Source organism: Hippocampus bargibanti, linkage group LG07 (assembly GCF_051943395.1).
Source record: "Hippocampus bargibanti isolate YZ-2025 linkage group LG07, ASM5194339v1, whole genome shotgun sequence".
In the NCBI taxonomy this organism is placed as follows: domain Eukaryota; kingdom Metazoa; phylum Chordata; class Actinopteri; order Syngnathiformes; family Syngnathidae; genus Hippocampus; species Hippocampus bargibanti.
The window spans coordinates 13,730,196-13,756,831 of NC_142740.1; the positions used below are offsets into that span (position 1 = coordinate 13,730,196).

The 26,636-nt window shown below is 42.4% G+C and overlaps 2 protein-coding genes across 8 annotated transcripts; one reads left to right on the forward strand and one right to left on the reverse strand.

Annotated features, from left to right (window-relative positions):
* Window positions 1-1,126: 1,126 nt before the first annotated feature.
* firrm (fignl1 interacting regulator of recombination and mitosis) lies at window positions 1,127-15,214 on the forward strand. Of its 5 annotated transcripts, XM_089000721.1 has the most exons (27): window positions 1,127-1,281; window positions 1,453-1,578; window positions 2,239-2,279; window positions 2,384-2,472; window positions 2,558-2,662; window positions 2,765-2,905; window positions 2,971-3,133; window positions 3,206-3,320; window positions 5,026-5,164; window positions 5,352-5,441; window positions 5,503-5,567; window positions 5,652-5,800; window positions 6,970-7,099; window positions 7,228-7,414; window positions 7,724-7,806; window positions 8,390-8,441; window positions 8,815-8,904; window positions 9,002-9,187; window positions 9,657-9,776; window positions 9,855-9,950; window positions 10,022-10,135; window positions 10,833-10,940; window positions 11,029-11,109; window positions 11,188-11,334; window positions 12,298-12,400; window positions 12,562-12,602; window positions 12,969-15,214. In XM_089000721.1, the coding sequence occupies exons 2-27, from the start codon at window positions 1,487-1,489 to the stop codon at window positions 13,191-13,193; spliced, it is 2,952 nt and encodes a 983-aa protein (XP_088856847.1). In that variant the 5' UTR covers window positions 1,127-1,281; window positions 1,453-1,486; the 3' UTR covers window positions 13,194-15,214. The 5 variants fall into 5 exon arrangements, with proteins under 5 accessions (XP_088856847.1, XP_088856846.1, XP_088856848.1 ...); XM_089000720.1 differs by having other exon boundaries at window positions 12,562-13,110; XM_089000722.1 differs by having other exon boundaries at window positions 3,236-3,320; window positions 12,562-13,110.
* A 151-nt stretch (window positions 15,215-15,365) lies between these two features.
* Window positions 15,366-26,606, reverse strand: scyl3 (SCY1-like, kinase-like 3). 3 transcript variants are annotated; one of them, XM_089000725.1, is made up of 14 exons: window positions 26,352-26,606; window positions 25,579-25,770; window positions 24,857-25,042; window positions 24,668-24,781; window positions 23,956-24,012; window positions 23,769-23,871; window positions 23,497-23,608; window positions 23,340-23,417; window positions 21,719-21,858; window positions 20,618-20,799; window positions 20,361-20,532; window positions 20,120-20,284; window positions 17,418-18,079; window positions 15,366-15,826 (listed from the first exon to the last, which is right to left on the reverse strand). In XM_089000725.1, the coding sequence occupies exons 2-14, from the start codon at window positions 25,741-25,743 to the stop codon at window positions 15,761-15,763; spliced, it is 2,202 nt and encodes a 733-aa protein (XP_088856851.1). In that variant the 5' UTR covers window positions 25,744-25,770; window positions 26,352-26,606; the 3' UTR covers window positions 15,366-15,760. The 3 variants fall into 3 exon arrangements, with proteins under 3 accessions (XP_088856851.1, XP_088856852.1, XP_088856853.1); XM_089000726.1 differs by having other exon boundaries at window positions 26,508-26,600; XM_089000727.1 differs by lacking the exon at window positions 26,352-26,606 and adding an exon at window positions 25,226-25,396 and having other exon boundaries at window positions 25,579-25,718.
* Between the last annotated feature and the right edge of the window lie 30 nt (window positions 26,607-26,636).

Here is a 26,636-nt window from a genome sequence, read left to right on the forward strand (position 1 = left end):
TTTATCTCTTGGTCAAAGTTGCGATAAAAAAAGTTAACAAATAAAAACAAATATACAGTACAGTATCTACAAAAAAACGGATGTGCTGAAATTTTTTTAAGGCCGTTTATTAAATCTGCAGCAAAATACGTTGAGGGACACGAACCTCTGATAAAATAAAAAAAATAAAATAAAAAGTGCTTATGTAGTGTTAAATTTGAATGGTTGGTCAGCACACACTACGGAAACAGAATAAAAATATTATAATCGTTTAAAAAAGTGTCCCGAAGTATACGTCTGTGTAAGCTCTCAGTCGTACAGGAGTGGTCCATCGATGAGAAGGTTTCTTCAGCCGTCATCTGTACAAAAGTGAAGGTTTCGGACGTTTCGCCTCCTATCCAAGAGGCTTCGTCAGCGAACTAAAGTCTGACTGGTCGTATCGGCCCCATTTATATCCCTAATGTCTAGACATGGTGGCGCCGGACACAGCTATGATAGGTCCTTACTCTCAGGTTGGGGGGGGGGGGCGCGGGACCCCTCCCTGTGGCCCCACTGATTGTTCCTACATTCCTGACTAACGACTGGCCTATTACCCCCACTCCCCCCGGTATCACCTCATCAGCATTGCGAAAGTTGCCTAACCTGTTTTGCCTGAGCAGGCTATTGTATGAACGATCCAAATTGAACCTCACCCCACCAGACCGGTTTAATGAAGGATTTTGTTGTTTTATAAGAATCGCTTCTTTTACCCCCCTTTCAAACCATCTATGTTCTTTCGCTAAGATTTTAACCTCATTGTCGTCAAATGAGTGGTTGCTAGCTTTTAGGTGCAAATGTACTGCCGATTGAGGCCCACTAGTATTATCCCTGCGATGTTGATGAAGTCTTTTTTTGAGAATTTGTTGAGTCTCCCCAATGTACTGCTCTTTACAATTTTCATTCTTACAATGTATGGAATAAACTACATTACTTTGTTTTTCATTTGGTAGCCTATCTTTTGGATGCACTAATTTTTGCCTTAACGTGTTTATCGGTTTGAAATAAGTAGGAATTTTATGTTGCCAAAGGACTCAAAGGACCCGAAGTATAGTAAATGGAAAAAACGGCCCCAGTCCCAAAGGACGGCCATACGTCACATCCGCTACAGTCTGACGCGCAAAACATGAAAGCAGCCTAGAGCAGCTTTTTCTATTGAAAGAAATGAATATGGAGTTATTAAAAATAGGTGAAAGCATTGAACCGCGTCTATGAAGTAACTGATGCGATACACCAGGATGCCGAAAACAGTTTGCCATTAAGTCTGTAAGTACAATGACAACGACGAGGCAATGTTTCGGTGTCACGTCAAATTAGCTTAGCTCGTGAGTGAATTTACTGTTGTGAAATTACACATGTTGTTCGGCACACTTTACAAAGCTGAGTCGTATCTCGAGCGAGTCGCTTTTTGTTGTTGATTTTGTGTCCTTCGGACAGTTTGTCCAATCTCTTCTGGTAGACTGGCGATATAATGTCTCAGACAGACACTCTCCTGGACGATGTGATGCAGTGGAGCCAGGAAACCTGCCGCCAGCAGCTCAAGGCTGTCCTGCCCAAACTTATCATATCCTTCCCAATCATGCCTTGTAGTGGAATTGGACGTAAAACTTAACATTAGGAAATACGTATGTAGCGTTATGGCTTTCATCGTGTTTTGGAATGACAGAAACTATTGCATTGTTAACATTGGAATAATTCTTCAGCAATTTGCTGAAAACTTCATTCAATAATATGTATGCGTTTTTATGGTCATTAACATTATAACGTGGCACACGGTGGCTACAAAGCCACGTTAGTGCTAAGGAAGTACTGTTGAAGTGAGACGTTTCAAGTGATAGACGAATATATCAAAACAGCTTCATTTTTGAATAGACATTTGACAGAGGAGAAATGCAACATTGGAGCCCCCTGGGTTGGCTTTAGAGTGACCCGTTTTCAAAGACGATCAAAGAAAACATCTGGAGAGAAAAAAATAACCCCAAAGGAGCTCAGTTTTTAAAAAAAGATTCCAAGTGATGAAAGTCGATTTGGTCTCCATTAGTTGCTGATTACTTCATTGATATTTGTTCAGTACAGTACTGTAATACTTTTTTAATCTGAAGGAGGGAAATGTTTAAAATAAATTAATTGCTACAGAAAACAATTGTTCAAACTTACAGATTTTCATTCAGTGTGTTCATGTTAATGCTGTTTCTCTGCTGTGATTTTCTTTAACTGTTCACACACCTTACATCACAATTCCGAGGGCTGGGATGACCATATACGTACGTTCCGTTTTGTTAGGTTTTTTTTTAATAATTCAGTTTGATCAATTTTATCATTTTGGTTTTGTGTTTGTTTGTTTTTTAACCCCCAACTTTCTTATTAGGTATACTGAAAATAATAACAGACTTGTTCCTCCCTCACATTGCTCTGTCGGATCTGGAAAATGAATGCTTCTCCAAAATTTTACCAAAGGTGAATGGCATACTTTCAACTGTTGTCGCTGTATAATTCTAATTACCTATTTTGAGCCATCCTTGTTTTTTTTTTAATTCTCCAGGCGGTGACTGTGTTTGACAGCATAATGAAAGAACATTCAATCCAAGTTGGGGACTTGTCCAGTCAAAATACCGAAGTGCGCTTCTTACCAAGGAACATTCTGACGGTGGCTTACATCAACTTGAATTTGCAGCCTCACTCATTACATCTGTATTTAAAAAAAAAATACCAATAATCTTTCTTCTTTGGTACTCTATCTTGTTTTCAGTCTCTGATGCAGATCATTAATGCAATGTCTGCATGTGTGTTGCACGTCTCCACGTATGATGAGGTCCCGGACGTTAGCGCTATACGCACCTTACTCTCATGCGTCCTGAAGGTTCTACGAGATACTTTTCAGCACTGTAAGGTGAGTGGCTTCAATTCTCGAGTGGCTTTTGATAGTTTCGATGCAAAAAAATGTGTCGTTGACAGGACAGCGAGGTGATCTATAGCGGCCACCTGTCCGCGGTGGGTGTCCTTCTGCAAAGTCTCTTCAAGGAAGCCTACGCCCTCCACCAGGCCATGTTGGAGCTCCTGAATGGGCTCTCGCTTGATAGAAGCTCCTCTGAGGAGGTGGCGTCAGACATCGTCGTAGGTTGTACCAATTGAGGAGATGACTTCCTCCTGTTCCTTCTGCACTGTTTCAACGATGAAGCTTTTTTTGCAGGCGATGAATGCCACATTGTGTCGTCCTCAGTCATTCACAGCCTCCTGGATATTTGCTCGGTCATTTCAAATCTGGACATGGCGCTGCATGCGAACACGTGGAAGTTCCTCATCAGGTCAGGGCTGCAAACACGAATCATGTTGACTCAAATTCAGAAATACTTGTTATGTTTTTCAGATTATAAAGCGTACTGGGATTATAAAGGACAATATCAACTAATGGCTCTATTTTCATACATTAAGCACTCTGGATTACAAAGTGTATTATTTAAAAGAAAACAGTCAAAATGAGACAAACTTTATTAAGCTGCGGGCAGCCCCTGGTATTTATTTACAGTGATACCTCGGTTTACGAACTTTTCGGTTTACCAACGTTAAATTTATGAAAATTTTAACTTGGCATACAATTTTTTTTCGGGATACACATGGAGCTGCCTCAATGAGTGATGTGTCGTTCGCGAACGAGCCCGTTCTTCTAAGAACAAAATGGCAGCCGACTGTTTTTGTTCTCTATTCCCCGCCCCCAGTCTTCGGTTAAAGCCACATGATTGGTCAAGAACGCAGCAGTGAGGGGGTGGGGTTTACAGATAGAGAGAGAGAGTGAAGCCGTTCTCCAAAAAGAAAATGGCTGCCAACTTTTTTTGTCCTTTATTCCCCGCCCCCAGTCTTCGGTTAAAGCCACATGATTGGTCAAGAACGCAGCAGTGAGGGGAGGTGGTTTGAACATTAAAGAGACAGGCAGACGACTGTGAGAGTTTCAACTTTGATAGTTCAAAGGCAAAGTGTAGACTGCAAGGTTAAAATATCCCATCGATCAGGCTCCACAAACAACCCGCACAAGCCATCTGTCCACTTGATGCAAAAAGCTATCATCCCAGCTAAACAGAACCAATTGATTAGGAACTAGGTAAAATTATCGCAGAGAAAGCACCTACACGGGATCATTCCTCAAGATGGTGAAAGAAGGTTACGTTCCTCAAGTGTTTAATACTGAGGAAACCGGCCACTCCATTCCATCAAGCCATCAATGACCATCACAAAGGTCAATAAAACGACTTTATTATACAGTACAGTTTATTTCTTTAATTATAATACCATAGCACATTTATTAGACATAAAATAGGGTATGTTGTGTGTAGTTTTAAGGCTTATTTAGTTGAAAATTATGTTTTATGGGTACCTGGGAACTGATTGTTCTCATTTTAATGGTTTCTTATGGGAAATTAATTTTTGGTATACACACTTTTCACCTTACACACTGTTTGGGAACCAATTAAGTTCGTAAGCCAAGGTATCACTGTATTTATGTATTCATTTATTTGTTTATCATTAGTGTATGTATCTGTTTCAGTATTTGGTTGTTTTTATTTGTTTATTTTTTAATTCCCCAAATAAATTTGTTGTAAATCTGGTTAATTCACAACTTGTGGTTGTTTAAAAAATATATACATTGGAAAAAAAATCCCATACGCAAGGTCGTGTTTATTTGTTTATTTATTTATTTATTTATTTATTTATTTATTTATCCATCCATTATTTATTTACTTATTTATCCACCTATTTTTTTATTTATTTGTTTTTGCATGTATTTATGTAGGTACTTATTTATTTTTTAAGCACCGTAGTACATTTGTTGTAAATCAGGTTAGTTCATTATTTGCGTTTGTTTAAAATATAATATATGGGGGAAAATGACATGATCAATCACAATTTTTGCAGGGAAGAAGATTCAACTGATTTATTTGTCTTGAAAAAAAATATTGTCCCGCCTGTGTACCGCGGAGTTCGTCACTTTTAAAAGCGGTTCTTTACCACCCTCAGGCTGAGTCTGAAGTACCAGTCTCTGGTTGAAGAGCATCTGCATCACGGCGACATCACCACCAGCCTGTGCGACAACTTGTTGGCTTCTCTTCACAATGCCGTCGATCTGGCGGAGCAGATAAAGCACGCCGCTCTGCAGGTTTGTGGTCGCGCGTTTGCCACTCAGCATAACTGTCTTCCCCCTCGTAGAATAATGACCGCCACATCCTGGGTTCAAGCGCTTGCATGATATGTTTTGTATTACATAACCTATTTTCAAGTCGAAGGTCTCCAGTTCAGCTTTTGTCTGCTATTGTACTTTTGTGCGCTTTTGTCTGTTTTGCTAGGAGGCAACGCAATGCGCAGAACACAAGCTGTTCCTGAAAACTGCAAAGCTGTCCAGATTTTTTGCCAACACTCTAGTTCATTACGTAAAGGTAAAAAAATAAACAAATCCTGTCCCATGATGGTCTTCAACTTACTTACGCACCCTTGCAGGAATTCAATGCCTTCTTAACAAAGTCTTGCGGACGCTTTCATCAATTGTACCTCCAGGTTATCAGGTACATGTGATCTGCTTTACACAATGACACCAGATTTTTACTTGACACCTTTGAGCAAGGAAGACATTTGTCGCTATCTTCCAGTAAATTCCCTCCGTACTTGGGTGCTCCAGCTTTGCCGCCGTCTCTTTCCGAGGAGATCCACGCGGCGGCCGTTGTTCCCATGGATGCGCTTCTAGTTCAGCTCTTACCTCTGCGGCCTTTTGCCGAAATCGTCTTGCAGGAAGACCCGCGTGAGTTTGACACCCGTGCATCAGATGATGTCAGGAGTGCACTCGTGTGACACAACATACCGATTCGGAATCAGTGTTTTACTTTTGTATGGTTTACAAAAGTGTGTTTTCCATTCACCTACTATCCATTTTTTGGAATGTGGGGGGAAATTGAAGTACCTGGAGAAAACCCACGATTTGAACCTCTCACTCCCATACATCCATCCATTATCTGTACGGTGTCCCCCGCACAAGGCGGGGGACACCCTGAATTGGTTGCCGGCCAATCGCAGGGCACACAAAGACAAACAACAGTACACACTAACACCTAGGGACAATTTGAAGTGTTCAATCAGCCTGCCATGCATATTTTTGGAATGTGGGAGGAAACCGGAGGACCCAGAGAAAGCCCGCGCGGGCCCGGGGAGAACATGCAAACTCCACACAGGAAGGCCGGAGTCGGACGCAAACCGGTGACCTCCACACTGTGAAGCCGGCGTGCTAACCACTCGACTACCGGGCCGCCCCACTCCCACACACATAAATTGAAATGTAAATTTTGTAAAACTATTAAAGGCCTTCTTATTTCATCTTATCTTATATCTAAAATACAAAAGTAGGTGACATTTTTAAAAAGGGAAAAAACAACACATTTCCAAAATTCATTTTAAATATGCTTTTAAACATTCTGATGCTACATCAGAAGTTTTTTAATAACATTTGACCACATTGACTGACCAAATAATTAAATGCACATTTGTGTATTTGTCATTCAGCAAATGAAAATTCCTAATTTTTCCCAGAAGAACGTAATACCCCACGAATTGCAGAAAAGGTACCCTGTTGCAACTAAGGTTGATGAACGTAATCTAGGTTTGAAAGGCGCTTATACATGAAATTTATTATTTTTATTTCATTTTATAAAATTATTAATAATTTTTTTTGTATTTTTATTATTATAGTATATGCTTTTTATTTTCTTTTTTCTTCTTTTTTTCCAAAAGAACTTAATCCCAATGAGTTGCAGAAAAAATATTATCCTGTTTAAATTAAGTTTGATTTCATTAATGTATTTATGAATGTTTATTTTTAGTATTCTTTCATTTATTTATGATGATGATGATTTTTTTTTCAATTTACATCAAACTTGTGTCCGCTTCTGAACAGTTTTTTTTTTTTTTTTTACGCAGGGTTAAGTCTGCAGCATGAACTTCCTCAGTGTCTTCTGTTGACGAGTGTGCTGGATCTGTTGACCTCCCAGCCTGAGGAGGTGCTGCAGCTCTGGCACTCCGGCAGTCAGCATTCAGAGGAAACACCAAGGTCAAGTTCCTTCATGCAACACTTGTCCTTTATTTTTGTTATTCCTATATTTTTTTTGTGTGACCAATAACCCCACCAGAGAGACAGATTTTTATTTTTGTTTGTTGTAAAAGGACCTCTGATTGCAGGCTTCCTCTCTACCAGGCGCTCTTCTGTAGTTTCCAACGTTGCTATACTGAGCGGAAGCTGCCGCTGTTGTTGCCGGGGGTGATGACGAGAGGGCAAGCCCAAGGTTGGGTGTCTTTACACTGTCACATCTGTGTGCACCTCTGCGCCAGCGTCGCTGGTCTTTCTCCACTGTACTTTCCTGTTCTGGTGAGTTGTGCACAAAGATGACCCTGCATTGCAAACGCCACATTGGCTCATAAAGATAACAAAAGAAAATAAAAATGCATGTTTCAAATGACCTTGGTGAAATATGCCCTAAGTTTCACTTTGAGAGTTTGATGCGAAGTCCTCACTCCAATCTCATTTTGCCTCCTGCCGAGGGATTTCCTCCTATTCAAGAAGAGCAACTCTTGTACTTTAATTTTTCCCCCTCTTCTTTCACTTGATGTCATGAGGACATTTACTCCCTCTGTTTATAGTGCATCCTCGTTTTGTTTTTTTCCTCTTGTGTTGCAGGAGCGTTGCTTGGTGGAGGCCACGCTGCAAGCCGACACTCAGACTGCGCTGCTGGCCACTGATGTCTGGTGTTTCACTGCACGGTGAGGAAGAGTTTGTGGAGTCCTTTTAATACGTCGTACAGTGCTTAGAACATAATATAAAAACGCAAAAGACATTTTTTTATTTTCTTAAACTGATTAGCTTGATAGCGTAATGGAATTAGTTATTTTTATGTCCGACTAGATTTTTCATGCCAATGTGCTTGCTAGCAGCGTTTTTTTCTTCCTGAAAACGTTTTTTTCATCAACAATGATGACTTGAGTGATTGACTTTGTATTTTTTTCAAAAAAGCTCCAAGATGCCACAAAATGGCACCTGAGGTCTATTTCAATGGGCTTGAAGTGATACCTCTCAAATCAAGCATTATATTTTGGGGAGGAGCTAAATTTAGCTTAGCTAGAAATTGGAAGTTTTCGCTCCATGTACCCATCGGAAAAAAACACTTGTTGTTTTATGATGATGATGATGGTGATTATTTAAACCATCTTCATTTTTTTGGGTAATGAGTAATGAAAGTAATGAATTTGAATTTTGAAGTGATATTGAAGTGTGTTGGGACTGTAATTTTTGGCATACTTCCTGCTGAAATTTTTCCATATACTGTACACATTTGTGATTTTGTAGGTATGGAACAGCCGAACTTTGTCTCCACCATGTCCTTCTCATTGCTCAACTGGTGAGGATTCTGTAGGACCTGCCCCCCCCCCACTGCCCTGATTGCTGGAGTTTGAGTATTGCTCAACGGCCCACCATGGAAACAAAAACATCAAATATTGAATAGTATCACACAATCCAGGATTTATTTTTTATATCCTTATTTGTCTACCCGAGAAAAGCAAACGGTAGAAACACCACCTGGTATGATGAAAATCAATTGATTAAAATAATAAAATCCCGTAATTTCTCCGTCGGGGGACTCCCCCCGACCAAGGTGATAGTTGATGTCAGTGGAATAAACACATCTTCCATCATCCCTTCAATTCTGGCCCCATCTCACAGATTTTCACACTACCAATGAGCACCGCTTCTTTTTCCTTCTGCCTCCTCAGGTGAAAACCTCCTCGGCCGAATGCCATCAGCAGTCCCATCTGGGCTTGCTGCTCAGACGCATGATTTTCCTCATGACGCCCAGCCATCAGGTTAGCGGAGATCTACATGGGTGGTGGGGGGATTGAATCCATCTCAATATGTGAATTTAGTCTTTTGTGTCTGATTTGTTTTCTTTATTTTACCTAGATAGAATTTGTGGCACAGTTCCCTTCATCCGAGACTGAAAATCTCCCAGTCTGGCGTCACGTCCTTCTCAGAGCTCTTTCAACAGAAGCCCGTCGACGCGTGGAAGCGGATGTCGTCGCGCTAACTCAAAAAACTTTGACCGACTGGCAGAGTGGAGGCTACAAACTGGGCCAAGTTTGCAAAGTGGTGAGGACAATTTGGATTATAATAAGGGTCCAATAAAAGTGGACACCTGGAAATTAAAAGTTATCCCTGTTTGGGGACTGTTACATCCGCGCTGCAAGAAGCAGAGGTACCGCCGCTCGTTCCACCGACTGCTGTCAGGCTTCTTAATAATCACATGAACGAGAAAAAAAGTGGACTCTTGAATTGTAAATAGCAGAGCCACCTGATGTTGACTCAATACAGTTATATATATATATATATCAATGTGCTTTTTTATACCTGCACTATGTACAGTTCTTCATCAACCTTTTTTGCACAGTACATTTCAGTCCTCTGAAATTCCTATTATGTTTAAAATACTTGTTTTTTTATCTCCCCCACGTCCTCTTTCAAATTGCTGCTGTGGCCCGCAAATTTCCCCATTGTGGGACTGTTAAAGGCTTTCTGATTCTGATTCCACATCAATTTTTTAATGTGACGTTGTTTACAGAATGCGGTGCTACACTGCCTCCTAGCGGTGGTTCGAGAAAGGTCACCTGTTGAGGGACCCTGCGTGTCATCTGCGTCGACGATTGTCACCCAACTGTGGCAGAAAATCGCACCGCATCAGGTGAGACATATCGTACAAACAGAAAAAGTTTTGTCTGTACGCTTGTACCGTGACGATACTTGTTTCCGTAACATACAGGTGCAGACCCATCAAGTGCTGCGCATCACACTGCAGCTCCTTTTATCCATAACGGCAGTTGTAGTGAAAAACATGGAACCGCCTGTCATCGTTCACGTATGTGTTGACTGAAATCTGAGTTAAGATTGACATTGACAACCAAATTGATTTTTTTTGGTGGGTTGTAGGCTCTGGTGTGTGTAGACGCTGTCGTGTCTCAGAACGGTCCGGATGAGCTGCTTCTGGCCTCATTAGAGTTTCTTTCGTCACTTGGGAACATTTTTATTCCTGCTGAAAACCAGGTTGGAGTCCGTCTCAACCCAATTTTAAAGGACAATCGACACCATTTTTTTGTTTCCTAACTGACGTCAGAAAAACGTTTTATAGCATCTAAAATCCCCAATCGATGAAAGAAGTCATTCCGTGTCATTTTGAGGCATCGAGACTGAAATGTAGCGTCCCAGAAAATGCACAAGATGGCGCCCAAGCTCTGTTGGAAATGGGCTGATTTGTCTGCTGGGAATTTGTGTTAGCGAATATCAATTAGTAGTCTTGGTGCAACACACAACGATTCACCATCACGTTATTTATTTGTTTTCCTTCTAATTTCGCCATCAACACGAAGTTTTCAGACCGAACAAAGTACCCAAAATGCATTGTGTGTCGTTTTCTCGGTTAGGGGCGTTCCAGACGTGACGTGACGTCAGGAATCGTCACCAACTCAAAAACAAGACTTGCTGAATATTCAGCGCGAGTCTACAAATGTAAAATATAGCTATATGCGGTGGAATCTTTGTAAAATATGCTCAGTAGAAGTCATTTGAAGTGATTTTACAAATTATGGACACAACTTGTCCTGAGGCGTCGGTTGTCCTTTAAGATAGCATGTAATTTCAGCCAATCACATTGCTCAAATTGGATTGTTCCATCGGATTTGAACAGCCAACCACAGCACTGCATATTGCTTTTATTGTTTATCTGACACATACTTGTCTCTAGAGTGAAATTTTTCCCAAGTTGAGCAGCCTGTTTGGAGCACTGTTAGCGCAAAGTTCCTCCTGGTTGGTCCATCAGCACGCTTTGGAGGCTTTTGCTCATTTTGCCGAGGTACAGTAGAGAGCTCCGTTCATCATCCGGTTCTCATGTTACAACTCGTATTTATTTTCATCAACCATCCGATCTGTTGACGTTTCAGGTCACAAACCACGAAGAGATTATTTCCAACAGTTTATGTGTGGAAGAAACCAAAAGCAAGGTGCTGAATTTTCTTAGCAAGGTAAGAAAAAGTCCGCATTTGAATCTTTTGAATCAATTGAAGAAGGCCCGATATGAACTTGACCGTGTTTTGTGTTAGATTGTTAATACACCCGAAGAACTCAAGGAAGCGCAACTAGCGAGAATTCAAGAGGAGAAAACTGTTTTAGATCAACATAACCAGAAGCTGGACACCCCAAAAGAGATTCCCGTGGAACTTTGTGCTCCATCTGTAACTCATTCAGAGGTTAGTAATATGCAATGTGGGATTACATTTAGAATTTTATTCGTGGTACCGTATTTTCCATATGAAAAGGCGCACCTAAAAGCCTTCCATTTTCTTTAAAGCTCACACCACACTTTGTGTATGGTTGTTACGGTAATATTCAGACCCCAAAATGCCTCCTTGCTAGAGGTTAAAGTTCACGACACAACGTTATCGCTTTCTGTTGGTTAATTAACTCATTCACTGCCAGATGATGTGCAAAAATATGTCTACTCCAGTGTGCCACGGTTTTTGTCTTTGTCACCCAAATTCCAGGACCCACATACTGTGACTGTAAAGTGACCTCGAGAGTTTTGAATGGCGCTGATAAATGACATGTATTATTATTATTATTATTATTGAATTTTAGGACTACATAAACATTCAATGCAGCGTAAGAAAACTTAGACTCTCTTCTTTCATCAGAAAAAAGAGTTAATTCCTACATTATATGGGTCTGGAGTTGTATGAGCTTAAAATGAGGGCGGCCATCCAAAATACAATGCAATACATACATACAGTATTGGGTTTATATCGCACTTTAACAGCCGCTGAAGCTATAACAAAGCGCTAACATGGAAAAAAGGCAAATGCTGCCCCCTTGTGGAAGGGAAAAACATTGCCAGAGGTCTGACCATTGCTTGATCGGCACCCCCGCAATAAAAACCAAAACCTGAACAAAATGGGTAATGGCGCTCCACGTCATGCTTTTCAATTCCCGAATAAATTCAGGAATGGCAGTGTATGAGTTAAATGGCCAAAACATGTACACCTTGCATAACATTTAACGTTCAACTTTTGTCAGTTTCTTGTTAGTATTCGAAGCGTGAGAGATGCCAGCTGTGTTCCACCAGAGGAGCATGTCAGCATATAAACATCCCCGCCCTCTCCATCGCAATGACAAAGCAAATTTTAGGTCTTTCTAAAGAAAGTTGTTGTTTCTAGGCAGAGGGCTTTAAAATGCTTCCAGACAAACACGCCCACTCTCGGGACTGTTACGCTTTTGGTTCCGTGCTTGAGACCCTCTTGCCTCTCTTGAATGGTTACGGTGAGTAAAGTGACCCCCGGGTATTTTATTTCACCTTTTCGGGGACAGCGGTTACTACAGTGGGCAGTTTATCGTGTGATCGGGTTACAGGGTGCATGAAAGGGTTAATAAACATGAAATATGCATTTAATGTGAAGATATTTGTTCATCCTTCCATCCAGCGTCGCAGGAGCTGTCCGAAAGTCTGCAAAAGACCCTCCAGGTGGGCCTGTTGAACTCTGACCCCTACATATGCACCCTTTGGGTGCATATGTACTGCCGATTGAAGCCCACTAGTATTATCATACATAGTGTAGAAAAAAAAAATCAAAATAGGCCATTCATTGAAGGTGCGCCTTATAATCTATTGTGCCTCTTAAAGCAAAAATATGGTAGTTTTATAAAGGAAAAAACAAAGCGCTATTCAAATAATATTGGCGGTAGAAAATGAAATTACAATGATGCGAATAATTCAGATTTTTTGGGGGGTTGAACATAAAAATCTATCAGGCAATACAATAATTTTTGATCAGGAAAAGTCAATATTTACTCCCTCTAAAATGTGTTTTTGTTCACGTTCATCACTCAGCCGCAAGCTAAACGAGCACGACAGGAAAGCGCTGTGGATGAGGAGTACAGCCGCGGCATGCAGACAGCGGAAACCGCGCTGAGAGTCCTACATGCTCTTGCTACAAGCAAAACGGGGGCACAGGAACCACCTCCACCTCCTTCGTGGCTGGCATCACGAATACAAGCGCTGCACGTGCTTCTAAATGATCTCAGCTCAGCCACATCCACAAACTCGCCCACGTGATCTTTTTATTGTCTTGGAAAATGTAATCTGTTATATGAGGCTGCTTGTCCCCGTTTTTTTTTAAAGTATCAGCCTTGACTGATTGACTCTGAGGTATGATGTTATACTTGAGTGAAAACTTTTTAATTTCTTCTACTCTTGACATGAGCCAAAAGTACAATATTGCAGTATTTATCTCTACATTAAAACGTATGACAAAATCTGGGAGTCACTCAGTAGTGCGTGTTGTCTCCATGAATGTACAGTGATACCTCTGTTTAAGAACCCCTTGGCTTACGAACGTTTTGGTTTACGAACGTTACATTTATGAAAATTTTACCTTGGCATAAAAACTATTTTTTGGGATAAACACGGAGCCGCCACAATGAGTGATGTGTCGTTCGTGAACGAGCCCGTTCTAACAAGAAAATGGTGGCCAACTGTTTTTTCCTCGATTCCCCGCCCCCAGTCTTCGGTTAAAGCCACGTGATTGGTCAATAAGCAGCAGTGGGGAGGAGGATTTAACATTAAAGAGACAGGCAGAAGAGATTGAGAAAACATAAACACATACACACGAAAGGGAGATGACAGAGCTTGAAACAAAAAACAAAAGTGAAATGGTGAGAAAATGAATAGAAAACAGTGAAATTTGGACTCGTTTCAACTTTGATAGTTTAAAGGCAGAGTGTAGACTGCAAGGTTAAAATATCCTATCAATCAGGCTCCACGAATAACTCGCACAAGCCATCTGTACACTTGATGCAAAAAGCTATCAACCCAGCTAAACAGAACACAATTGATGAGGAACTAGATAAAATTATCACAGAGAAAGCACCGACAATGGATCATTCTTCAAGATGGTGAAAGAAGAAGGTTACGTTCCTCATCAAGTGTTTAATGCTGATGAAACCGGCCACTCCATTCCATCCAGCCATCAACGACCATCACAAAGGTAAATAAAAGGACTTTATTATACTGTACAGTTTATTTCTTTAATTATAATACCATAGCACATTTATTATACATAAAATAAGGTATATTTTGTGTTGCTTTAAGGCTTAGAAAATTAGAAAGTAGAACATTATGGTTTATGGGGACCAGTGACGTGCAGTCAGAGGAGGCAGGTGTGGCCGTGCCTCAACTGTCATCATGGAAATATCAAATGAAAAAATAAACAGTTATGTTTATTTAGCGATTTGTACTTTAAAGTTATTTTCCATTTACCTTCAACATTTTTGGATTTTTTTTTCTCAAAATCGCTGAATCTTCACATTTACTGTTCAAATACGAAGTAGAGACGAGCGGTGAGGCAGCAGCTGACTGAGCCACACCATGGATTGTGCAATGACTATGCTAACTGTGCAGGCTTGTTTTACAGTGAGACCGCATTGCTGTCCCTCTGCATATTGCTATTAAAGTGTTCAAACACTTTTAGTCTACGAACTAAATTTCTAGGTGTATATAATGTAGAGTCACTTTACATTATAAACACTGTACTACAGTGTTTATTTTATATTATTTTTTTATCAAAACTGAATAGGTGAGGCAGACAGTTCTCCTGCCTCATGACAGGGGGCGCTGGTGATTAGAGATTCCTGCGCCTCCTCGGCTGCAGAATAATATACTGTAATTAGTGAGAGCATGCTACAGTAAACAGTTAGCAAGTTAAGTGCAATCATCCAGTCATTTTTTCGTGTTGCTTGGCCTTATTTTCAGAATGGAGGATTACATATCTAAATTGAAAGAAGTAGAGAGACTGTTAAAACTGAAGAAAGATAAGGAAGGCTTCTCCAAAGAAGGTATCAATGCCTTTCTTCAAAAGGACCGGAGCATGGACTTCATTTATAAGTAAAGGTAAAACGATAATAATAATACATAACATTTTAAACAAAACATGTTAACTGTTGCTAATCAAATGGTAAATAAGCTACTCTGTAGAGTTCATATGTTTGTAAATCTGACTGTGATGACGTCAGTGCCTCGCCAGCCATGAACCTCACCGCACGTCACTGATGGGGACCTGGGAACGGATTATTCTCATTTTAATGGTTTCCTGTGGGAAATTAATTTTTGGGATCCACACTTTTCGCCTTACACACTGTCTGGGAACCAATTAAGTTCGTAAGCCAAGGTATCACTGTATCTGCAAATCGAAACATTTTAATCGGCCCTGCAAAAAGAAATTAAAGCATGTTTCTGGACAGTAACATATTTATTATTTCACCAGCAAACATCTCCCCAAAAAGCCACTCATAAATTAAAGTAATGCATACTTCACATTCATTCAAAGTGCAACAAGTTGGCTTGGCTTCAAACCTGACACGGGATTGATTGATCTGGATTCTCACGTTCCTGTCGTGAAGCTGGCACATTTTTTTCCCACCATATTTTCTGTTGGCAGCGTCTGTGTCAGTTGGCAAACAATTAACGAATGGCCTCATTTACACCCCCCAAGCCCCCATCCTCCAATCAGCTTTGATTCCTTCCCATTGAACAAGTCGCTATTCTTGAAAATCAGAGTTGGTTCATTTTATGGATTTCATTTTTTTGCTTCCCTTTTTAGGGGAGTGCTCAAGAGTTGGTAAATATCATCCCCAACCATTTTCATCCTGCCAGTTGAGGTCGTCCCCGTCGCCCCAACCGTCTGCTTCCACCTGTGAGACAAAAAAAAACATTTTCATTGGCCACCAACGATTTGTTTTGCTTCTACTAGACATCGATCTACTATCTATCCATTTATATATTGGATTGGATGGATTGGATATGCCTTTATTAGTCTCACAGTGGAGAAATTTACATTTCACAGCAGCAAAGTGATGAAAGGAATGAAAGTAGAAAAACGAAATACATGAGCTGCTGGAAAGGCAGCCACTCTCGCGGCGCCGTCTTGAAGTCAAAAGAACAAAAAAAAAAACTAAATAACAAATAATATGACAGCATAGAGACAATATGACAAAACAAAGACACAGAGAGACATTCATTTTTCAGGACTTGCTGTACCCTCTTTGTGATGACACAGAATGATGAAACAGTTCTAGATGAAAGAGGAGAAGATCAAAGCGTCTTTCCACCAGTGGATCAGGGACATCATGGTGGAATGTGCATGTCAACTACAAGCTAAATGTCAATCTATCTATCCACTTACCACCGATCCATCCACATATCCACCCACCCATCCAAGCCATCCAGCCAACCATACAAACCAATCCACCCACCCACCTATCCAACCCAATCCACCCACCCATCCATCAATCCATCCACCCACCCATCCACCTAATCCAACCATCCATCCAACCCACCAATCCATCCACCTATCCATCAATCCACCCATCCATCAATCCATCCACCCACCCATCTAACCCAACCCACCTAATCCAACCATCCATCCAAGTCACCAATGCATCCCCCCACCTATCCATCAATCCATCCACCCACCCATCCAACCCAATCCACCCACCTATCCATCCATCCACCCACCTATCCAATCCACCCACCTGTCCAACACCACCCATCCAACCCAATCCACCCACCCATCCACCTAATCCAACCATCCAGCCAACCCATCAATCCATCCACCCACCCATCAATCCATCCATCCACCTATCCAATCCAACCATCCAACCCACCAATCCATCAATCCATCCACCCACCCATCAACCCACCCACCTATCCAATCCAACCATCCATCCAACCCACCAATCCATCCATCCACCTATCCAATCCAACCATCCAACCCACCAATCCATCCATCTACCTATCCATCAATCCATCCATCCACACACCCATCCAACCACCAATCCATCTATTCACCCACTCATCCAACCCAATCCACCCACCTATCTAACCCTTCCATCCATCAATCCACCCATTCATCCAATCCATCCATCTACCTATCCATCCATCCGCACACCCATCAATCCATCTATCCACCCACTCATCCAACCACCTATCCAACCCTTCCATCCACCCATTAATCCAATCCATCAATCCATACACCCACCATCCAACCCACCCACCCATCAATCCACCCATCCACCCACCAACGATTTGTTTTTCTCCCAGCTTTTTAAACAATATGACAGTTCCCGTGTGTGCTTTATCTGTTCATCCGGTTTGTACATTCCGAATCGGCATCAGCATCTCGAGACACAAATCACACGTTCATGAACACGATGGACAATTTCAATGAACGGAAAGTGCATTTCAATGGGGGACAAAGACGCAATTACCATGTAATCCACTCACCTCAGTCACACTGGCGGCAGCAAACTTGTCGGACAACATCGCCGCCGTTGCGTCTGTAGCAGCTTTGTATGATGTCGGCGCGGTGGCATCGCCGCTCGCACGAAGTACGAGCAGAGACGAAGGTGACATCTTGATGTCCGGCACCATGTCAGCAAACAAATCCAACTCCGGGTCTATTTGCTGCTGCTTCTTCACCTTGATGGTGAACTCCTCTCCGAGACCTGCCGTGCCCTTGCGGTACTTCTGACCTGCGGGTATGGTTTCCGTTGGGGGCTGATTGGTTGACCGTGCTGTTGAGCTGAGTTTGAGAGGTTTGGAAGCTCCTGGTCTTAGTGGCTCAGCGGTTTGTCCACCCGGTGGTGTACTTAATCCGACAGCGCCTGAAGGAGAGGATTCAGAGGTGCCTTCAGTGTCCTCAAAGTCATCCCAAGGTTCTTCTTCAGCTTCTACAGTCTGTCGTGGTTCGGCCGCATTGGAGGGCTCGATGAGGATGCGGACCGGCTGGTGGCTCTTTGGGTCCTCGTTCTCATCCGGATCGCTCCAGTCAGGCCAGTCCCCCCCATGGCCTTTGAATGAGTGGACTCTGTCCTCTGGGCTGGACGAGTCAGTGTCACCGTGTTGACTGAAGCCATTTATGGGGAGGAATGTCGGTTTATGAGCGTCTGCAATGCAAAGACACCTGTTAGACTTTATCAAACAAGTCTGGATCTTTACACATGATCATTATATTTAAAAACAATCTGGTTGTACCTATTCAATTATTCTGCTAATGATCCTCTTGATTTATCAGGTATTTTTGTATGACAGACACTCCCCAATTTACATACGAGATACATTCCAAGCGGTCGTTCATAAGGTGAATTTGTACATAAGTTGCTTCAGTGCTATATTTTGTCTGGAATTCACGTTTAAGGCTGATATAAGTATGTCTAAGTTTTAAATAAGTATGTTTAAGGCTTGTATAAGTAACCTGGTTTGTACTGAAAAATAAACATTTAAGAAAATAATTGCCCTATCAAGATACAGTACGAAAAAACTCGATACAAAATAAAAAAAGCAGCACTGTGTCGTATTATATCATGGCGCCCCCTGTGCGGTTGCCTCGACAGCAGCTCCTAACCCTGTTTGAGTCCCTTTCCGTCCTATTATTTTGTTTATGTATTTGTCTGATCGTGTTTTGTGTATTTCTTCCCGAAACCTACGGGCAGGAGATGGGCATTTTCATTTCTGCTCAGCCGCATTATTTTTTTACTTTTTTGTGACTCCTGTGAACGGGGAAACACCTTTCATGCGATCCCATTGTTTACAGTCAAGGCCAGCTGCTAGCATGGCAAGCTAATAGCGAGCTAGCGGCCGACAAACCAGACATCTCCGATGAGCTGAAGAGGAGAAAACTGGGCTGTCCAGCTGGAAAGAACCCCCGCGGGATTTCACTGCCGAACAAGATGGACGAGCTAGCGACACTAAGGCAACATCAGATGGAGTACAGTGAAACCAGTTTGCTGCTCCTTACAGAAACATGGCTGTCGGCGATCACTCCGGAGACACACAACTTGTACATGCGGACAGGAATGCAGGGAGCGGTATGATAGTAGGGGGAATTGCTGTGTTTGTGAATGACAAATGGTGCAATCCTGGGCACATCACAATCAAAGAGAAACTGCACTCGGGAATTCGAACATTTTTTGATATACCCTCAAATTTGTTTGTATGTACTGTTGTCTGTAACATGAATACAGTGACACCTCAGTTTACGAATGTAATTGTTTCCCAGAAAGTGTGTCTTCCAAACATTTATTTCCCATAAGTAACCATTAAAATTAGAATAATCTGTTCCCAGGTCCCCATAAAACATAATTTTCTACGAAATAAGCCTTAAAACTACACAAAATATACCTTATTTTATGTATAATAAATGTGCTATTGTATTGTAATTGAGGAAATAATCTGTACAGTATAATAAAGTCATTTTATTTACCTTTGTGATGGAAGTTGTCAATGGATGACGAACTTCCAGGTTGCCTCTTGATGATAACCGAGTGAAGTTGCCGTGCTTTCTTGGCGATAATACCCTCACTCACACTGTCCACTGCTAGCTGCTTTTCATTAATCTAAATCAACAGAAGTTTTTCAACCTCTTCTATTGCCCGAGACCATTGCTTAGACAACACAGAAACACCCTTAACAGCTTCCTTGTTCTTAAGGATGGTAGCAATGGTCGACTTAGCGTAATGGTACTGGGACGCGAAGGCCCACAAACGCAGACCCCGTCCCCGTTTTTCGATGATCTCCTTCTGCTCAACCATAATTTTCTTGTGTCCTCTTAAGCCTGTGGTGGGGTCTTTTTCGGTCCCATAATAGCAAAAGTACTCCACTCGATAGCAAACCACGTCTGCACCCAAAGGGGGTGTGGAAAACTAGTCCGCCAGCCACCGTGGCGCTGTTCGGCCGTGTAGTTTGGTGTTCTTCCACCGAAAACTAGTCCGTCAGCCACCGTGGCGCTCCGTGTGGTTTGGTTCATCCGCCGAAAACTAGTTCGTCAGCCAAGACTATATGCTCGCGAATGTAATGTTCGTGAAGCGAAAGGTTCGTGAGCTAAAGTGTTCGTAAGCTGAGGTATTGCTGTACTTGTAATTAGGGGAGCATCGGTATCTGTGACTTTGCAAGAGAAAAGGAATTTGCATCATCATAAATTGTCATACCTGATGTCGGTTCCATCGTGTAGTTCCTCGAAATCTCCCTCCTCGCCGGAAATCGCCCCGCGTTGTCCTTCACAAGTTCTTTCAGCGGTCGGGGGAATAAATTCAAAACCTTGGAAGGTTGCTCCATCTGAGGGAAGGAGCCTCCTATGATGTGGATGGGTGATGCTACAATGGCAAAAATCAATATTCAGCCCCCCAAATGGCCGTCTTCAACTTTTTGGATTGTCGTGTCTTGACTTACTTTCCGGCGTAGCCTCGGCTGACCTGCTGAACTTGGGAGACGAGCGTTTAAAAACTTTAGTTCTCTCTCCACCGACCACCACCTGAGCCCCAAGCAAAGGCACCAACACCGCCAGGCTCTGTAGCGTCATGGCGACCAGAACGTCATTGGTGTCTCTCATCCCAAGCAAAATCTACAATAAAGAAAAAAAAAATCACTTTTACTGTGTGCGTATTAATGAGCGGGTGTAGTCAAATTGAAGGAATGTCACGACATACCTGAGGTAGGATCTTGATCTTCAGCTCGTCTTGGGAGAAGAACTGAGCATAGATGTGGATGTTTGCCAACAACACCATCCGCACGTGTTCCTCGTTGACTTTGAAGAGCTTGAGGAGCTGCGGGATGACGTGTTTGCGGTAAAGTCCCGCAGACAGCAGGCATTCCTCACCGCTACTGCAATCTGTGCCGGGATACGTGAAGCTTGTAAGAACCCGAATTTCTCAGAACATCATGACAACCTTTTTGCAATAATACCTCCACTTACAAAGGCTTCAGCTCACAAACTTTTCGCCTCACGAACATTAAATGCGCAAGCATATAGTCTCGGCTGACAAACTAGTTTTCGGCGGACGAGCCAAACCACACGGCGCCGCGGTGACTGGCGGACTAGTTTTCGTCACCCCCTTTGTTTGAGTGCGTATGTGGTTTGTTATCGAGTGTAGTACTTTTGCTATTATGGGATCGAAAAAGACCCCACCACAGGTTAATGTTAAGCCAAAGAAGACAGAAGAAAATTACGGTCGAGCAGAAGAAGGAGATCATCAAAAAACGAGGTGTGCATTTGTGTGACTTAGCGTTCCACTACCAGTACGCTAAGTCGATCATTGCTACCATCCTTAAGAGCAAGGGAGCTATTAATGGTGTGTATGTCGCTAAAGGTGTTTCTGTGTTGTCGAAGCAACGGTCTCAGGCAATAGAAGAGGTTGAAAAACGTCTGTTGATTTGGATTAATGAAAAGCAGCAAGCAGGGGACAGTGTGAGTGAGGGTATTATCGGCGAGAAAACACGGCAACTTCACTCGGATATTATCAAGAGGCAACAACATCAACGACCATCGCAAAGGTAAATAAAATGACTATTATTTCTTTATTTAAAATACAATAGCACATTTATTATACATACGGGTATTTTAGATAATGTATATTTTGTGTAGTTTTAAGGTTTATTTCGTAGAAAATTATGTTTTATGGGGACCTGGGAATGGATTATTCTCATTTTAATGGTTTCTTATGGAAAATAAATGTTCGGAAGACAAACTGTTCGCTTTACACACACTTTCTGGGAACCAATTAAGTTCGTGAGCTGAGGTATCACTGTACCTTTCTTTGGCTTGAGGAGATAGGGCAGAAAGCTTTTGACCGCCATTGGCTCAGCAAAAACCAGGGAATTGAGGAGCCTGGGGACGAGGCGTGTAGCCGTCAGCTCCTCGGGGAGGCTCTGGACTCTGTCTAGAAGAAACCTGCGCAAACGTAAGAGCAGAGATGATCCATGTCAACCTAAATCAAGCGATCGCTTTGTCACAAGAGGTGTAAATGAAATCAAACACCATTTCATGCCACTGTAAATGAATGCCGAAAGAAATGACCACAGGGTCCACAAGTGCCTAAATCATGGGTGTCAAACTCAAGGTCCGGGGGCCAGATCCGGCCCTCCACATCAATTTATGTGGCCCGCGAAAGCAAATCGTGTGTGTGTGTGTATCTGTGTGTCTGTATGTGGTTGTGGTTGTGTGTGTGTGTGTGTGTGTGTGTGTGTGTGTGTGTGTGTGTGTGTGTGTGTGTGTGTGTGTGTGTGTGTCAACTTCCTTGACCTTTGTTCAAATCTGGACCAAAAATGGGAAATTGTCATGTGTGATAAATTGCGGCCACATTTTGCAATCCATTTTTTTTACCCCCGTTTACATTCACTTTTGGTTGGAGGGGTCCATACTTAATCCACCCCCAGACTTTGACAAATGAGCCTTTACTCTCACCTTTAAAGGACGACCGACACCATTTTTTGGTTTCCTAACTCACATCAGAATAATGTTTTATAGCATCTAAAATACCCAAAACACACAGGCCGATATTTTTAGTCAAATGCAAAACACCAATAAAAATGACTTAAAGTGTGCTAAAACTGCAAAAAAATTGAAATGCAAATTGGGGATTTTCAGAAGGTCCCGCCCCCAGTTCATGACGTCACGCCAAGACGTCTTGCCTTGCTCGAGAATCAAAACAATGGCTTCAGATTCGGAGAAGATGCTTTTTTGTTACTCATCCAGTTATGAATATGATTCAAATAGTTCTGAAGAGGAAACCATAAATGTTTGCAATCGAGTAAAGAAGTCCTTCCGTATCATTTTGAGGTGTCTAGACTCCAATGTAGCTCACAGAAAATGCACAGGATGGCGCCCAAGCTCCGTTGGAAATGGGCTGAATTTTCTGCTGGGAATTTGTGTCAACTAGTATCAAATAGTAATCGTGGTGCAACACACAACAATTCACCATTGCGTTATGTAGGTTTTCCTTCTAATTTCGCCATCAACACAGATCAACACGATATTTTCAGACCAAACAAAGTACCCAAAATGCATTGTGTGTGGCTTTCTCGGTCAGGGGCGTTCCAGACGTGACGTCACTTCGGGCATCATCACCAACTCAAAAACAAGACTTCCTGAATATTCAGCGCAAGTCTTAAAACGTAAAATATAGCTATAAGCGGTGGAATCTTTGTAAAATATGCTCAGTAGAAGTCATTTGAAGTGATTTTACAAATTATGGACACAACTTGTCCGCAGGGCTCGGTTGTCCTTTAAGCCCGTGAGCAAGTTAGTCTCCAATGAACCCAATATGTACGCGGGCAGTCAAGCTTACCACAAGACCCCCACAGCCCCTCTCCCCCGGGTACCACCTTCTCGAGGGCCACCCCCAATTTGAATGCAACCATTTCATTCCTCACTTGAAAAACTCGTTTTTTTCTTCCTCTGTCTTGAGCGTTAGGCTGCTCAGAAAGTTGGTCACTTCCAGAAAGTCGTTCCTGCGCATCAGAACAAGTGTTTAGCAAATTCTCAACCAACTGGGCGAGAGCGGCGGCCACTCAACCGCAAGGCGAGCACCTGAAAAAACCATGAGTCAGCAGGGAGCTGAGAGCAGGGCGACAGGAGGGGTCTGAGTTCAACAGGCCCACCTGGAGGGTCTTTTGCAGACTTTCGGACAGCTCCTGCGACACTGGATGGAAGGATGAACAAATATATTCACATTAAACACATATTTCACATTTATTAACCCTTTCATGCACCCTGTAACCCGAGACACGATAAACTGCCCACTGTAGTAACCGCTGTCCCCGAAAAGGTGAAATAAAATACCCGGGGATCACTTTACTCACCGTAACCATTCAAGAGAGGCAAGAGGGTCTCAAGCACGGAACCAAAAGCGTAACAGTCCCGAGAGTGGGCGTGTTTGTCTGGAAGCATTTTAAAGCCCTCTGCCTAGAAACAACAACTTTCTTTAGAAAGACCTAAAATTTGCTTTGTCATTGCGATGGAGTGGGCGGGGATGTTTGATATGCTGACCTGCTCCTCTGGTGGAACACAGCTGGCATCTCTCACGCTTCGAATACTAACAAGAAACTGACAAAAGTTGAACGTTAAATGTTATGCAAGGTGTACATTTTTTGGGCCATTTAACTCATTCACTGCCATTCCTGAATTTATTCGGGAATTGAAAAGCATGACTCGGAGCGCCATTCCCCATTTTGTTCGGGTTTTGGTTCTTATCGCGGGGGGTGCCGATCAAGCAATGGTGAGACCTCTGGCAATGTTTTTCCCCTGCACCAAGGGGCAGGATTTGCCTTTTGTCCATGTTAGTGCTTTGTTATAGCTTCAGCTGTTGTTCAAGCGCTACATAAATCAATATGTATGTATTGTCTTGTACTTGGTACAGACGCCACGATTTCAAGCTCAGATAACTCCAGACCCATATAATTTAAGAATTAACTCTTTTTTTGTGATGAATGAAGAGAGTGTAAGGTTTCTTACGCTGAATGGAATGTTTATGTAGTCCTAAAACTCAATATTCTGTGGGTCCTGCAATTTAAGTGAAAATGACAAAAACCCTGGCACTGGAGTGGACACATTTTTGCACATCGTCTGGCAGTTGATGAGTTTTTAAAAAGTGCCCTCCCCCCGTGTAAAATAAATGTTTTTAAATGTTTTTGTTAAAAATGTATTACGAGTGTGACAAGGCATACCACAGTCAATTTTATTGGTATCAGTGTCATCCTACCTCTGGAGTCGCTTCCGAGAATTTGCAGACTGTCTCCATCCCTCCAAGTTTCCAATGTCCATCTTCACTGACAAATACACATGAGATGCACACGTTGTTGTGGCTTGATTTTCCCTGACGGTTCAGGACAACAGGTAAGCAAACATTTTGCTTTTTATAATAAGATTTCAAAATTTGTAGCTCGCTTACCCTCTCGTGCAGAAAGACAATGGCCTGCAGGAGGTCGTAGATTCCGGCGCAGATCTCTTCAGGGGAGAGCCCGTCCAGCAGCTGCTGCAACGGTTTGACGCGCTCCGTCACCAGGTGGATGCTTCCATCTTGAACCGAGCAGGACAGGAAGCGGAGCAGGCACGGATGCCTCAGGGTCTTCAGGTGCTGCGGCAGGATGTGAGTTTCATTGCATTCAAAATACAGAAAGCAACACAGCTTTCATTTTAAGAGCTTTTTAAAGTGTTTTTTTCTGTCTCTTGTAATATAATAATAATTTCACTTTTAGATATAATAATAATAATAATAATAATAATAATAATAATAATAATCTCATCTCATTTTCCATACCGCTTATTCCTCATTAGGGTCGCGGGGGTTGCTGGAGCCTATCTCAGCTGTCTTCGGGCACGAGGCGGGGGACACCCTGAATTGGTTGCCAGCCAATCGCAGGGCACACAAAGACATACAACAGTCACTCTCACACTCACACCTAGGGACAATTTGGAGTGGTCAATCTGCCTGCCATGCATGTGTTTTGGAGTGTGGGAGGAAACCGGAGGACCCGGAGAAAACCCACGCGGGTCCGGGGAGAACACAAGAAGAAGAAGAAAAAGAAGAAATTCTATTTATGAGTGTCGTTATAAAATCTCTAGGACACTTTACAGTTTGGTGAACATTTTTCTTTTTCGAAATGAACATACCTGTGCTGCTTTATTGACCTTATCTTCATTGCCACGCTTGTGAACAAACACAGACGCGGCCTTTCCGTCCTGCAGCACTGCCGAGAACATGGTGAGACCGAAGGGCAGGCTCAGGAGCGGCTCTTCAGGCGTGCAGCTTCGCACGGCGCTGCTCTCTGCGCCCATGGCCGCTCACCTTCCACCACACCACACCTGAAGGACGTCATATGCGTTCAGAAACCAGAAAGAAACCACTGATTTACCAGTGATATTTCACTCGCACGTTTCACTGATTTGATGACATTTGTTTCCGCATGGAGAAAATTGGGAAAAAATGTCAATAATGTAAAGCAGTTTCCCATATATAATGTGACCTTTTCGTACGATGTTTTATGAATCTTAAAGAAAGTCTGAATCGTTCCCTTTCTCCGTTTACATTTGAGTCTAATAATGCAAAAGACGCAAATGTATACTAATAATAACAATAACACGAATAAATGTCGATACACACTCAACATACAGTACTACTTTCTGTTACAAAAAAAAGTAAAGTAATATTCATGCAATGCTACGCACATATTCTACGAACAACTGGGATTCTCACATTTATAACCTACAAGTGAATTAGGTTACTTCATATTCATGCAGTAATCAGATTAATTTGGGCACGTCGTAAAGAATGCACCCCCCCCCCTCCCAAAAAAAGAGCAAGCCGTATTTCGGCAAGGTGTGAGATAAAGCCACCATTGCGGCGGTCAGAGCAGCAGATGGAACACTTTGCAACCATCATTTACCTTTTTGACTCCACTGACGGCGAGGACGATCTTAGTCTTGCTAGTCGCCTTATCAGCTGGTCATTGCTACGACTGGCCGTAGCCCGGATCGCGTCCAAACCACCATACGGCGCTTTATGAGTGTGATTAATTCACGAAAATGTTATCAATACTCACTCGTTGTTGTTGTTTACAGAAACCCATATGGCGTTCATTCCGACATTGCTAACGCGACATTGCTAACGCGTTGTAAACACGGACATTTCCGGTATCGATGAAACCATCACACAGGGGCGCGATTCGTGC